This window comes from Oncorhynchus clarkii, unplaced genomic scaffold (genome assembly GCF_045791955.1).
Source record: "Oncorhynchus clarkii lewisi isolate Uvic-CL-2024 unplaced genomic scaffold, UVic_Ocla_1.0 unplaced_contig_391_pilon_pilon, whole genome shotgun sequence".
Lineage (NCBI taxonomy): Eukaryota > Metazoa > Chordata > Actinopteri > Salmoniformes > Salmonidae > Oncorhynchus > Oncorhynchus clarkii.
In genome coordinates, this window is record NW_027258018.1 from 189,002 (window position 1) to 204,656 (window position 15,655).

Here is a 15,655-nt window from a genome sequence, read left to right on the forward strand (position 1 = left end):
TTTAGAGAAGCTAGATATAGGTTAATTGGGGTGTATGGGCCACAGGTGGCGGCAGACAGGAGGGAGATGGTGGACTGTCTGGCGCCCCTGTGTGTTACAAACAGGCACTTGGTGATAGGAGGAGACTTTAATATAGATTTAGGGGTAGGCGGTGATAGCAGTGCAGGTGCCATCTCTGGGCTAATGGCTTGCCATGGTCTGGTTGATGGTGGCCTGCACACTACTCCGGCAATGGTCGGTCCTACATGGCGCAACTCCAGGGGGGTTGCGCGGAGGCTCGACTACATTTTTGTATCCAGGTCTTTGGGTCAGTTGTCTGGGCGGCTGTTGCCTGTTTTCTTCACGGATCACGACGGGGTGTTCCTGCAGGTGGGGTCGCCAGTCTGCCTCTTCGGTAGGGGGTACTGGAAGTTAGATCGGGATATACTGGAGGAGCAGGCTTTCGTTGATGCATTTTTTTGTTTCTTTCGGAGGCTTGACGGCCTCCGGTCCATGTGTGAGGGGGTGTTAGAGTGGTGGGATTTAGTGGCTTAGTGGCTTTCTAGAACATAATGAGACTTGTTCCGCTATGTTCTTTAAGTCGGTTAGGGCCAGACAGAGTAGGAAGGTAATGAAGGGAGTTAGGGAAGAAAATGGTAGTATAGTAAGTAAACCAGAGGAAATGGTCAGGGTGACAACTGATCATTTCCAAGGTTTATTTAAGGAAAGGGAAATAGATGTAGAGCAGGGAAACGTGTTTTTAGAACACTTGTCCCGGTGGTTGCCAGAGGACATTAGAGACGTGATGGAGGCCCAGATCTCACTAGAAGAGGTTGAGAGCGCTCTTAGGAGGATGGGAAAAGGGAAGGTGCCTGGGATGGATGGGCTGCCGGCTGAGTTTTACCTCAAGTTTTGGGGTATACTTGGACCAGTGGTTCTCGAAGTCTTGAAGGCCATCCTTGAGACGGAGGTCCCGGGGGGATCAATGGCTGTTGGTGTGCTGTCACTTCTTTATAAGAAGGGGGAAGCAACTGACCTTGGCAACTGGCGGCCATTGACCATGCTGTGCGTAGATTACAAGATTCTTGCAAAGGTTTTAGCAGACCGGTTGCGCACAGCCCTTCCCTACGTCGTCCACGAGGATCAGACGTGCGGGGTAGAGGGCCGCTCTATAAGATGGAACCTACAGTTGATCAGGGATTCCATCGCTTGGGTTGAAGATAGAGGGCTGCCTTTAATGGTAGCAGCGCTAGATCAGGCGAAAGCTTTTGATCGCGTGAATAGATCTTTTCTATTCAGGGTGTTAGGTAGATTAGGATTTGGGGAGAAGTTTATAGGATGGATCCGTACTTTAAATGTCGGAGCGGGGTGTCGAGTTAGTGTAAATAGTCACTTAGGTGACGTTTTTGACCTCTCGTCTGGGGTCAGGCAGGGATGCCCACTCTCGGCTCTCCTCTTCGTTCTGTACATGGAGCCTCTGGGGGCTGCCATTAGGGCAGACACAGGGGTGGAAGGCTTGTTGATCCCTGGAAGCGGTGGGCTGCGTGTTAAGATGACACAGTACGCCGACAACACTTCCTTGCTGTTGTGCAAGGACTCGTGCCTGACAAGGTCCCTTGCCATCTTTGGGGATTTCACCCGAGCGTCGGGAGCGGTTCTGAACCATGCAAAGTCTTCCGTCAAGTTTTTCGGAAGATGGCGCGGTAGAACGGATGTGCCTGGGGGGTTATCTCTCTGTGAAGGGGCCCTGAGGATTCTCTGGGTTCATTTTGAGACCTCCGGCTCAGCGACGCTAAACTGGAACATGCGTATCGCAGTGGTACAGAGGAAGCTAGCAATGTGGAAGGCAAGGTATTTGTCTTTTATGGGCAAAGTCCTGGTCCTAAAGGTGGATGTGTTGCCGTCTCTTTTGTATGTGGCATACATCTATCTTTTGCCAGCTTGTCTGAGGAGGCCTCTAGTGAGGCTTGTGTTTCAGTTTATGTGGAGTGGCAGGTGCGAGTGGGTCGCCAGGGCACGCATGATCTGTCCCATCGGGGAGGGAGGTAGGGGGGTACCACATTTCCCCCTCAAGCTGGAGGCCATTTTTGTTTCTTTCTTGTTGACGGAGCTTGCTCGTCCGGTTATACACCCGTCCGGTTACCTCCTGCGGGTGTTCTTCTCGTATAAGGCGAGAAGCGTAATGGTGTGGTCTAACGCGGGTCCTCGGGCGGAACAGCTGCCGTGGCATTTTGGCCATGCGGCCAAGTGGCTGCGTGCGCACCCCGAGGTTGAAGTTGCCCGAGTAGGTTTAGACCACAGGCACCTGTACGAGGAGGTCAGGCAGGCAGGGAGTCCTGCGCCTGTAGCGGGCATCTCGTCAGTGGTCTGGGAGGGAGTGCAGGCGCGGGGCCTGGACAACAGGCTCAAGGACCTGAATTGGTTGGGCCTCCATAAGTGCTTGCCGGTACGTGCCATCTTGTACCGGTATAGTTTGGTGCAATCCCCCACCTGTCCAAGATCCTCTTGTGGCAGGGAGGAGACTGTGCGCCATGCCTTTTGGGACTGTGCCTTTGCCGGACTAGTCTGGGCTAGGGCACGGGTAATGCTAGGTGTGGTTAGGAGTGATTTTGTTGTGACATGGGCTAGGCTAGAGAGAGGCGTAGGGAGAGCAAAGGGAACGGATAGGGATAGGTTTCTGCTCTGGCTTCTCATGAGTCTCTTTAAAAAGGGACTGTGGGAAGCCAGGCAGAATTTAGTCAAGACAGGGAGAGATTGGGGGGTGGAAGGGATAGTGAGAAGGGTGGAAGGTGATTTGAGGGGGAAGATGAAGAGGGAGGAGAGGAAGTGGGGGAAGCATGCGGCACGGGAGAGGTGGAAAGGGGGTTTAGGGCTGGGAGTGTTAGAGTGAGTTTGGTAAGGGGATAGATTAGGGGAGATAGGGAAAGGGTTAGGTATTGGTTAGGTATGACGGGGAGGGACGATGCTCCCCTGAGGTTTGTTTTTGTTTGATGTTTTTGTAAATACAATTAATTAAGAATGAATGAGAATTATGATTTTGTAATAGTATGAATGGTATTGATTGTAATAAATTATTTTAACCACAAAAAAAAATAAAAAATTGTTTGTGTCTTTATTCTCCGGACTAAAATGTCCTGTTGTTTGGACTGAGAACTTGTACACGCCCTGTGTGTTGGCGTGACCGGTTTTGTGGCGCCGGTGAATAAAATTGACAAACGACTGAACCCTGCTCTCTGCGCCTGATTCCACCCACCACTCCTAGTTTATCGTAACAGCTACAGTGCAGGCTAACTCAAATGAGCTGCTAAATTAACTATCTAGCCAACTTCAAATACTGTATAGATAGATAGCTAGCTAAGTGAATTAAATATCAGCAACTACCTAACTTCATATTAGCTAGCTATCTATTTATCACTGTTAAAAACAACTCCAAATGCATTTATAGGTAGCTAGCTAGCTAACAGCCATGGAGGAGGGTGAAAGGATAGCAGCCCCAACTGTCAATGAGAGAGGAGGCTATTCTGGAAAGGGCAGGTACTTTTGTGTTGTTCCTGTTCCTAGAAGTGAGGACCGAGATAATAGTAACATAATATCCAGTGTGGTGTAATTTGACTATAATGAAGTGTGTTTCTTGTGAGGTTTTCTGTCCTCAGATAAAGAGCTCTATGAAAGCCAGACTACATATGAAGAGGTCCCAATGAAGAGCAGTGGTTCTCAGTCCTAGGGGACTCAAAGAGGGGCACATTGTTGTTTTTTCCTCAGCACTGCACAGCTGATTCAAATGATCAACTCATCATCAAGCTTCAAGTGGTATTTATGTATTCATTTGTGATGCTATCCTTGATATGATCCTGTTATTGTCACATGCCACACATGCACATATGTGTGCCCATGTATCTATCAATCCAATGTTATCATGATTTGTTATCATGCATATTATACTTTAGTAATCCACAATGACCTGGTGATGTAACAGTCTAATAATTACATTGTCTTCCATATTCCTACAGATACCTTGTAGCTGGAGATTCCTTCAAAACGATTGCCTACAGTTACCGTGTAGGGTACTGCAAGGTTGGGTGACCAGGGTCATCTGGGACTGCCTCCTGGAGGAATTCAGGTGTGTGAAGGCTACCTGTGTCCTGCATAACTTCATGATGGACACGAGGACCAGGAGGGGATCTGCAGCTCGCCGCTGTGTCCCAGAGGAGGAGTCTGCTGCTCTGCAGGATGTTTCAAGGATTGGGTCCAACAACGCAGCAAGAGAGGCAATCCGTGTGCAGGAGATCTTCACCTCCTACTTCTTCAAATAGGGTGCTGTTCCCTGGCAACACCATAGACTACACTATGCACAACCAAAGGCTCTTTTAAGAGCCATTCACATTGCAATAAGAGTATTATTCCATTTACTTAGCTATGTTAACTGCAGTTATTCCATTCCCAGTTTCTCTCCCTTTGATTTCTACTTCTCAGGTGAGGGTGCTGTTTAGGTAAGGGTGTGATGTCTGTGCAAAAAACAAAACAGGCTATTTTAAATCACCCAATTTGAAAAAAATGTAGAACAATTAGACACCCGATAACCCACAACTACACACTCATGTATCAATCTGATTGTTGGATTGTGTTGTAGAGTAAGCAGGTTCAGGTGTATAACTGTGGCTCCTTCCACCTTCAAAGAATAGGCAAGAGGGCCAACCATGGAGAATAGTAAGACACTTCATTATTTCTATAACTACGCTATATTGTTTGTCCTTGTGGGTCCGTTCATGTTTTTCAGCATAAAGTACTCTGCAGCCACTTAGTGTGGTGTGGACACCAGGTGAGGCCTCACACAGATTCCTGTTGAACATATGGGAGAATGATGTACATATATGGAGGAACATAATACTGTAACACAAGAGAGAGATGTGTGGATAAATACAGGAGCCGGGGCTCTGGGAATGTGTGTGTTCCGCGGACCACTCCGGCTTGCTTTACGTTGTATAAAAAGGGTCTTATCATTATAATCTGACGGAAAGCAGATATGGGCGTTATTGGGCTGAACAAGCAGGATGCACGAATTGGGATGTAACTTCATTTGCATGTGGGATGGACTCATGTTATATGTGTATAAATCAGAGTGAGTGCTCTGAAAAAGGGTGTGTGTTCCGCGGACCACTCCGGCTTGCAATACGTTGTATTAAAAGTCTATTATTGAATTCACCAGTTCTTGTAAGCGTTATATTTGAACCGATTTTCCACGACAAACACAGGGTCAGTTTTAACTACATTATTTTCTCAATAAGTCTCTCTCCTTCACTTATTCCCTCTCTCCTCTTCTCCTTAAACCCTATAGGTTATATCAGCTGTTTAGGTGTACCCCTCCTGCATCTGAACTGGCTACATAGAGGACACAGCATGATCAGAGGTGAGAGGTCACTTGGTCGGGTCAACAGGAATTATTATTAAAGAGATGCTTTGCATTGAAATACAGATAGAGGTGCAGTAGTCCCAGAGTTAATGATCCCAAGTCAGTTTATATTATACAGGAAGTATTATTAAAGAGATGCTCTACATTGAAATAAAGATAGATGCAGTCGTCCCAGAGTTAATGATCCCAGGTCAGTTTATATTATACAGGAAGTATTATTAAAGAGATGCTTTACATTGAAATACAGATAGAGATGCAGTAGTCTCAGAGTTAATGATCCAAGGTCAGTTTTGCATTTCACCTCCTGATTGATGATTAACAATGTTAGATTAAAAAATAAATACACAAGGCTTAAACATGCTCACTCTCTCCATCTGTCTCTGGTCTGCAGGTATGTTTTGATGTGAGAGGATGCCAACCCCCAGTCCCATCATCGCCACCTCACCTACTTTTAAGATAACAGTGTCTCTAGTCGGCCCAATGGTTATGTAATTGTGATGAACTGAGAGAACATTTATGTAGCACTGTGATTCATTAATCATGTGCTGCCTTCCCTGCTCCTACCTCTTTCCCTTTCTGTCTTTAACACCTCTCTCTCCACCTCCTCTTTCTTCCTCTGTTTTTATAATTCACAACAGATGTGCATTGATGGACAGATTGAACTTGTATTTATAACACTTGGATAATGAGCTTTTCAATAAAGCGTTTCACATTCTCTACTGGTTGAAATGAAGTGTAATGTGATGAAATACTCCACCTATCCTGTGTTTACCAGATCAATGCAGATGAAGGGCATTAGATGTTGATATGAACCAGTGTTAGAGTATTTACATGATGCATAGGAAGTGTAGTGTTTTTTAACATTATATTTCTGTATATATGAATTAACTAGTTAAATCCTGTTTCTAGTCTATTAGTTACAATGTGTAACCATTGATGTCCCAGGACCAAGATTGGTAAACACTGTTGAAGTGTATAATTGTAATACATACATGCAGACACGGCGTCATTCAAAGACAGGAATTTGATCACCTCAAAGACAGTCATACCTAAACTGCACATTAATTTGCCAAGGTAGAGTACATGATCAGTGAATATATTAAATGTACAGGCTACAATGTGGGGATCTCATGCATGGTAATAACTACATGTATATTTGACTTGAATCCTTGGCAAAACATGATATTATATTCTACTCAATCCATAGGCTTCATTAATGTCATTCAGGCTGTTTTGAAGTTGATACAACTGGCTATGATAGCTGAGGTTCATAGCTAGGTTCTGAACTAATATGTATACCAAACATTTGGGTCCATACACAGATCGAATAGATAGCTAGCTACACATCCATGGGCATACAGGGATTTTAATCATCCACTGCACAATAGCATACGTTATTTCATCTATCTGCATGGCAAATACAAATTTGTACATTCAATTTGCAGTAAATTCTTCAGCCAGCTAGATTCTATACATCCACTTTTTCACAAAACGACCGCCTGGTTTGTGGGTTGTTTAAGGTGTCCCTAAAACAACCAGAGTGACAATTTCATACTCATGTCACAACACCCATAAAACTAGACCAGCTACCTGGCTAAATCACGATTTTCGTAAATGAACTATGATTAAAAAAAGCATAATCGTTTGTCTCTCCATTAACTAACATTCCTGTCAACTGTACATGTTTTTTAAATGATTCATTATGACGTTATAATCCCTTACATTTGCTTCCATCCTAGTATATCTGTCCGCCATCTTTGATCCATTTCAGGTCTGTGTAGGGGTAACCCTCTGAGCATTTCTGTCCGCCATCTTTGCTGAAGAAAGTCCTACAGCCACTTGTGCAGCAGCACAGCAGAAGTTTAAGATGCGATGGAACGGTTGACGAAAAAAATTAATCACACAAAAATATATTGACTGATATTGATTTATTTAGGGGGGGTAATTCATATTTTAGCACTAGCGTCGTCTCTGATTCCAACCCTTTAACTTTTTGTCTGAAAATTAAATAAACATTTTACTCAACTGCGTTACCCACTCCAGTCAGCAGATGGCGGTCTGGGAATTTATGGTTATGCTGTTGGTGTGACGTATAATCTAGTGGACGGAACGCTTCTTTCATCAGCAGCAACAGTGAGTCAGACACCTCGGTAGCTTGCTAGACAAATTAGCCGAAACAATATAGCTCTTTAGACGCTTTCGTGTATATTAGCCACTGTGTTTTAAACCCATTTCTGTCGTCTACTTAGTTATCCGATTTAATTTCATATTTACGGTGTAGTTATTATTATTCAGCTAGCGGGGTGGTTAAGTTAGCATTAGCCTAGCTAACATCCCCGACCATGTGGTCACCAGGCTACTCTCCTTCTAATGACGAGAAGGATATCACAGTAAAACAAGAAGTAGAGAGTGGGGCCTTTACTGTGAAAGAAGAGGAGGACGCGTTCAGAGTGAAAGAGGAGGATGGTGTTACAGTGAAAGGAGAGCATGTAGTTTATGGCGTGAAAGAGGAGGGGGAGGAGATGACTGTTACATCGAAAAAGGAGGAAGAGGAGGAACCTGGATATCTGGTTCCGGTTTCCCAAACGCATCTTAAGGCGTCCAATGGTTCTAACGATGAACTCAACCATAAGATGGTTTTGAGAAACCGTTCCCTGATTAACACTAGTAAGTACTGTCTTAACAACAGAGGCACAAACTCTGCAGTTGAACTGATGTTTGGTGTTAAGGTGGAAATCTGCAATTGCTACATCCATATTGTGACTTTTAAATTATTTATTTACAGCCATTGATTCTTTAAGAATATAACACATGCCTCATGAGCAGAGTTCAACTGTTGTACCCCATCAGAACCCCAAATAATATTTTTTTTACTATAATGTTTAGAAACAATGTAAATCAACACTGTATAGCAGTTAAGAACAAATTCTTATTTTCATTAACGGACTAGGAACAGTGGGTTAATTGCCTGTTCAGGGGCAGAACGACAAATTTGTACCATGTCAGCTCGGGGATGTGAACTTGCAACCGGTTACTAGTCCAACGCTCTAACCACTAGGCTACCCTGCTGCCTCAACATGGTTAAAACTATAATGTTGATATCATGGATGGTCAGTCCTTGCATCTGTAGGTCTGTCTGTAGTTACATTTATCCAAACCCATAATAATTTTATTACCAAAATAGTGGTGGAATGACAGATTTGTTATTGTTTGAACTGCAGGTTGCTGGGTTGTGTGGGGTTTTTAAACAGCAACAAAATGGCTGCCCAGAGACTTGGTTAACAGCTGAGGGATGGGGGAAGGAGAAGTGTAACCACTCTCAAATTCATAGAGAACGATATTGTAGAAACCTTAACCCAACACCTAGCGACCTCGTCAAGAAGTTCAGACATCTTGGCGTAACAGTTATAAGGTGTTGACTTGACAGTCGCTGGACCCAGGTTTGAGTTCAGCTCAGGGCCTCTCCCTGAATTCACTACACTATGAATACAAGGACTGGCCATCCATGAGGTCATAATGATAATTTAACCAGTTTTCTAGGCTATATAGTATATTATAGAATTCATCCATGATGTCATAATGATAGTTTAACCAGGTTTCTAGGCTATATAGTATATTCTAGAATTCATCCATGATGTCATAATGATAGTTTAACCAGGTTTCTAGGCTATATAGTACATTCTCTCATTTTGTCTGTCACAGTTGAAGTGTACCTATGATGAGAATTACAGGCCTCTCATCTTTTTAAGTGGGAGAACTTGCGCAATTGGTGGCTCACTAAATACTTTTTTTTGACCCACAGTATGTCATGCAACAACAACCAAAGTGCTTCTTCGTTCATTACAGGTATATTTGTTGTTCGGTGAAGTTGTGGGCCAATATGGATAACAGTGTACAAACCCTCATTGTCAGGTTGATGGAAAACCAAAAAGCATTTTACTGGTTGAAGTGTTTTTTGATTTGCGATGATGACACAAACATCATATTAAGCAAACGATCCTTACAATTAAACTCCAAAGTACTGTGAAATGCACTCATAAGCAACCTGGAAATGGAGGTTCCTTCCCTGAGTTTTCCCCCATTCACATTCAGAATACATTGTGAAAAACAAATCTTTGTGTAACGGATGTGAAACGGCTAGCTTAGTTAGCGTGGGCGCTAAGTAGCGTTTCAATCAGTGACGTCACCTGCTCTGAGACCTTGAAGTAGTAGTTCCCCTTGCTCTGCAAGGGCCGCGGCTTTTGTGGAGCGATGGGTAACGACGCTTCGTAGGCGTCAGTTGTTGATGTGTGCAGAAGGTCCCTAGTTCGCGCCCGGGTATGGGCGAGGGGACGGTCTAAATTTGTACTGTAACATTGGTGCCGTGACCCGGATTACTGGTTGCTGCGGAAAAAGGAGGAAGGTCAAAAGGGGGGTGAGTGTAACGGATGTGAAACGGCTAGCTTAGTTAGCGTGGGCGCTAAGTAGCGTTTCAATCAGTGACGTCACTTGCTCTGAGACCTTGAAGTAGTAGTTCCCCTTGCTCTGCAAGGGCCGCGGCTTTTGTGGAGCGATGGGTAACGACGCTTCGTAGGCGTCAGTTGTTGATGTGTGCAGAAGGTCCCTAGTTCGCGCCCGGGTATGGGCGAGGGGACGGTCTAAATTTGTACTGTAACATTTGCTCACCATTTTTGCTCCTGGCAGATATACTACATCCATAACTAGTGGTTTTCTCATTACCAGATATACTACATCCATAACTAGTGGTTTCCTCATTAGCAGATATACTACATCCATAACTAGTGGTTTCCTCATTACCAGATATACTACATCCATAACTAGTGGTTTCCTCATTACCAGATATACTACATCCATAACTAGTGGTTTCCTCATTACCAGATATACTACATCCATAACTAGTGGTTTCCTCATTAGCAGATATACTACATCCATAACTAGTGGTTTCCTCATTACCAGATATACTACATCCATAACTAGTGGTTTCCTCATTACCAGATATACTACATCCATAACTAGTGGTTTCCTCATTACCAGATATACTACATCCATAACTAGTGGTTTCCTCATTACCAGATATACTACATCCATAACTAGTGGTTTCCTCATGACCAGACATACTACATCCATAACTAGTGGTTTCCTCATTACCAGATATACTACATCCATAACTAGTGGTTTCCTCATTACCAGATATACTACATCCATAACTAGTGGTTTCCTCATTACCAGATATACTACATCCATAACTAGTGGTTTCCTCATTAGCAGATATACTACATCCATAACTAGTGGTTTCCTCATTAGCAGATATACTACATCCATAACTAGTGGTTTCCTCATTAGCAGATATACTTTGTCGCGATACGAAACCTTCAGCCCCGCCCCTTGGCCGGCAGCGGGGTGCTAGAGGTGGTTAGCGTCCCGTTCCCTGGATTGGACAGGGCACTATAGATACTTCAGGTTATCTCGGTATAACCAGGACCGCTCGCGTAGCCCTCCCTCTCTTTCTATATCGAAGCATTGTCCGCGTAGAGAGGTATTTTGCCTTGTCACTCTCAACGGTCTAGCTCTAGCTGGGATGTGTGAACCCCACGTTTATCCTCTAGACTCTTTGTTTCACCACTAATTGATCCCTGAGTTGTTATTAAGCACTAGTCCTACCAGTCTCTATATGATTTCCCTGTGGTTGAGTATTTCCCCTCTGTGATGTATCTAGTTTAAAGTGTGAAGACCTTTAGTCAACTTAGTCTCACTACTCTGCCCGTCGGCTAAGTATCGCTTGGAAAATAAAACTTAGATAGCTCGATAAGACAATTAAATGAATCACTACTGGACACACCTTCCTCCTTGTCTTTTAATGGTAACTCATTCTGTCATAGAGCATTGATCCCCGTTTCCAGTGTCCCGGTAGCAGGGAGTGTCAGAGTTGTTATCTCCCGTGCCGTTAACTGTCTTTGAGAGAACCGTTTTTTACAATCAAAAACACTTCAAAATACACAATTTGTTACTCGGTCACACACAGCGTTAATCAAAAACATGCAAATGCCTTAATGCTCTATAAAATGCCTGATACAATGATAACACTTATCTCTACATTAAATGCTTATAATAGTTATTTACTTACCTTTGAGAGATGACGAGGAGACCCACGAGATCAGGAGCAGATTGTCAATCGGTCAGAGTTCTTTTAGAATTTAGTTAGTAGCGACTCCCCTCTACTGGCTGAGAAGTTGACTTGAAGTCGGTGATTTACTAAATTTAGAGATTCAAGTTTGGACTGGATGAGAGGACCCGTTGGTGATCCCTTGCCCCAATGGAATATCAAAAAGTCTAACACGCAACGAGGCCGAGGTTCTGAGACACGCACCTGGTCAATATGCTTACAGGGTCAATTCAGATAACCATAGGTATAAACAAGAGATCAACTAAAGGACTAGAGTGACTCTCAGTCCCGTTGAACTACCGCAGCGTCCGTGGCACGCAACGAGGCCGAGGTTCTGAGACACACGCACCTGGTCAATATGCGACAAAACAGCTGTTCAATAGTTAAACGGTATATTGGAAAGTCACTTCTCAGATCCAACAAGTTAGAATCTTTAAGTAATTTGAGTCAGGTGTAAATTTACCCGAAGTCAAATGGTTGTCTAAATGAATTCAGAATTCAGGAAGTCAGCGCCAATTAATGGCAAATGTCTCTTTATATACCTTTTGATTCTCTGCACCCGATCCGCTTCTTCTCCCATTCCCTCAGAGCAGAGAGGGTGATGACATATCTTACAACAGGAAATACTTTTCTTACAGTGCATATATGGGCCTCTTGTTATGACAGAGCCTATTACTCTAGCAACAATGAAGAAACACTTTTCTTAGAGTGCGCAAATGGGCCTCTGTTTATGACAGTGCCCTTACTCTATCAGCAATGAGTCTATCAGCTGTTCCCATTCAGAGGTGTCACTTGAGGCAGAGGGTGATTCTTCCTGACACCAGTCAGGTTCAATAGTTGGTTGGCTGGTGCCTTCTTCTGGTGGCTTTGCCCAATCCGGTATTTCGGTAGGCGAGATCATCTCTGTCTCTACCCTTGGTGGGAGAGGCAGGGGAAGAGGACCAGGAGGTAGATCCATTTGACGTTTTACTATAGTCATATAATTTAACAGGCGTCAATTGTTGTACAACTTCATGGGTATCACCTTTTACCTCAAATAACCAGTGGATTTCTGCTGTTGTGTGCCTTTAACTGTCTGTCTGACGTTGTCATTCACACAGGAGAGAGATGTGACTATCATGGATCCTCTGGGGAGACTCAACAACCTCATGATGCTGACGAGGCAGAGAAGAGTCTCTCCAGATCAGAACTCCTCAAGAAACACCCGCAGAGACCCACAGGGAAGAGAACCTACTGCTGCTCTGACTGTGGGAAGAGATTCACATCATCAGGCATTAAAATTCATCAGAGAACACACACAGGAGAGAAACGTTATAGCTGTGATCAATGTGGGAAGAGTTTTACTTCATCTGGCAATCTGACTCAACACCAAAGAACACACACAGGAGAGAAATCTCATAGCTGTGATCAATGTGGGAAGAGTTTTAGTCGATCTGGAGATCTGACAGTGCACAAGAGAATACACACAGGAGAGAAACCTTATAGCTGTGGTCAATGTGGGAGGAGTTTTAGTCGATCTGGAGATCTGACAGTGCACAAGAGAATACACACAGGAGAGAAACCTTATAGCTGTGACCAATGTGGGAAGAGATTAGCTACATCTGGCCACCTGACTCTACACCAGAGAACACACACAGGAGAGAATCCGTATAGCTGTGATCAATGTGGGAAGAGATTTGCTACATCTGGCCACCTGACTCTACACCAGAGAACACACACAGGAGAGAAACCTTATAGCTGTGGTCAATGTGGGAGGAGTTTTAGTCGATCTGGAGATCTGACAGTGCACAAGAGAATACACACAGGAGAGAAACCTTATAGCTGTGATCAATGTGGGAAGAGATTTACTCAGTCACACAGCCTGATACACCACCAGAGAATACACACAGGAGAGAAGCCTTATAGCTGTGATCAATGTGGGAAGAGATTTGCGACACCTGGCCACCTGACTCTACACCAGAGAACACACACAGGAGAGAATCCGTATAGCTGTGATCATTGTGGGAAGAGATTTGCTACATCTGGCCACCTGACTCTACACCAGAGAACACACACAGGAGAGAAACCTTATAGCTGTGGTCAATGTGGGAGGAGTTTCAGTCGATCTGGCGATCTTACAGTGCACAAGAGAATACACACAGGAGAGAAACCTTATAGCTGTGATCAATGTGGGAAGGGATTTGCTACATCTGGCAACCTGACTCTACACCAGAGGACACACACAGGAGAGAAACCTTATAGCTGTGGTCAATGTGGGAGGAGTTTTAGTCGATCTGGCGATCTGACAGTGCACAAGAGAATACACACAGGAGAGAAACCTTGTAGCTGTGATCAATGTGGGAAGAGATTTGCTACACCTGGCCACCTGACTCTACACCAGAGAACACACACAGGAGAGAAACCTTATTGCTGTGATCAATGTGGGAAGAGTTTTAGTCGATCTGGAGATCTGACAGTGCACAAGAGAATACACACAGGAGAAAAACCTTATAGCTGTGATCAGTGTGGGAAGAGATTTACTCAGTCACACAGCCTGATACACCACCAGAGAATACACACAGGAGAGAAACCTTATAGCTGTGATCAATGTGGGAAGAGTTTTAGTCGATATGGAGATCTGACAGTGCACAAGAGAATACACACAGGAGAGAAACCTTATAGCTGTGGTCAATGTGGGAAGAGTTTTGTTCAAGCTTGCCATCTGACTGAACACCAGAGAACACACAGGGTTGAAATCTCATAGCTTTGACCAGAGATAATCTGATAAATGATCTCTGATCAAATATTAGAAAATACATACATGAAGTAGTTGTTTCATGATTTCAATTAATTAATGTCACAATGTAGAATTTTTAACATTGTAGTAGGAGTATTGTAATGATTTCACAATGTAGAAGCCTAAACGTGTGCCCACTTATGAATTGATAGCAACATGTTATGGATATTAGCCTCATGGGGAAAAATCCAGGCTCTGAATTGGAAGAGTACTATTTATGTGATTTAACAAAAATTGACAAACAAAAAAATAGTTTGGATCAAATCAAATTTATTTATAAAGCCCCTCTTATATCAGCTGATATCTCAAAGTGCTGTACAGAAACCCAGCCTAAAACCCCAAACAGCAAGCAATGCAGGTGTAGAAGCACGGTGGCTAGGAAAAACTCCCTAGAAAGGCCAAAACCTAGGAAGAAACCTAGAGAGGAACCAGGCTATGAGGGGTGGCCAGCCCTTTTTTGGCTGTGCCGGGTGGAGATTATAACAGAACATGGCCAAGATGTTCAAATGTTCATAAATGACCAGCATGGTCAAATCATAATAATCACAGTAGTTGTCGAGGGTGCAACAGATCAACACCTCAGAGGTAAATGTTAGTTGGCTTTTCATAGCCGATCGTTAAGAGTATCTCTTCCGTTCCTGCTGTCTCTAGAGAGTTGAAAACAGCAGGTTTGGGACAGGTAGCACATCCGGTGAACAGGTCAGGGTTCCATAGCCGCAGGCGGAACAGTTGAAACTGGAGCAGCAACACGGCCAGGTGGACTGGGGACAGCAAGGAGTCATCGTGCCAGGTAGTCCTGAGGCCTGGTCCAAGGGCTCAGGTCCTCCAAGAGTGAGAAAGAAAGAATTAGAGAGAGCATACTTAAATTCACACAGGACACCGGATAAGACAGGAGAAGTACTCGAGATATATCAAACTGACCCTAGCCCCCTGACACAAACTACTGCAGCATAAATACTGGAGGCAGAGACAGGAGGTGTCAGGAGACACTGTGGCCCCATCCGATGATACCCCCGGACAGGGCCAAACAGGAAGGATATAACCCCACCCACTTTGCCAAAGCACAGCCCCCACACCGCTAGAGGGATATCTTCAACCACCAACTTACCATCCTGAGACAAGGCCGAGTAAAGCCCACAAAGATCTCCGCCACGGCACAACCCAAGGTGGAGCGCCAACCCAGACAGGAAGATCACGTCAGTGACTCAACCCACTCAAGTGATGCACCCCTCCTAGGGACGACATGAAAGAGCACCAGTTTGCCAGTGACTCAGCCCCTTTAATTGGGTTAGAGGCCGGTTCCCCTCTCTCCCAGTGGAGAGAGGGG

General features: G+C 44.3%; 1 protein-coding gene across 1 annotated transcript; it reads left to right on the top strand.

The window, feature by feature from the left end:
* The first annotated feature begins 12,670 nt into the window (after window positions 1-12,670).
* LOC139394530 (zinc finger protein 135-like) lies at window positions 12,671-14,295 on the top strand. The gene is made up of 3 exons (XM_071142621.1): window positions 12,671-12,799; window positions 12,889-13,403; window positions 13,563-14,295. Exons 1-3 carry the CDS (start codon window positions 12,671-12,673, stop codon window positions 14,293-14,295), a joined length of 1,377 nt encoding a protein of 458 aa, XP_070998722.1.
* The last annotated feature ends 1,360 nt before the right edge of the window (window positions 14,296-15,655 follow it).

Bases quoted from the DNA above. Each gene is read 5' to 3' on its own strand.
- LOC139394530 (XM_071142621.1), top strand. From the start codon at position 12,671: ATGGATCCTCTGGGGAGACTCAACAACCTCATGATGCTGACGAGGCAG. The intron at 12,800-12,888 runs GTGGGAAGAGAT...CAATGTGGGAAG, and splicing joins AACCTACTGCTGCTCTGACT to AGTTTTACTTCATCTGGCAA. The intron at 13,404-13,562 runs GTCACACAGCCT...TTGTGGGAAGAG, and splicing joins TGTGGGAAGAGATTTACTCA to ATTTGCTACATCTGGCCACC.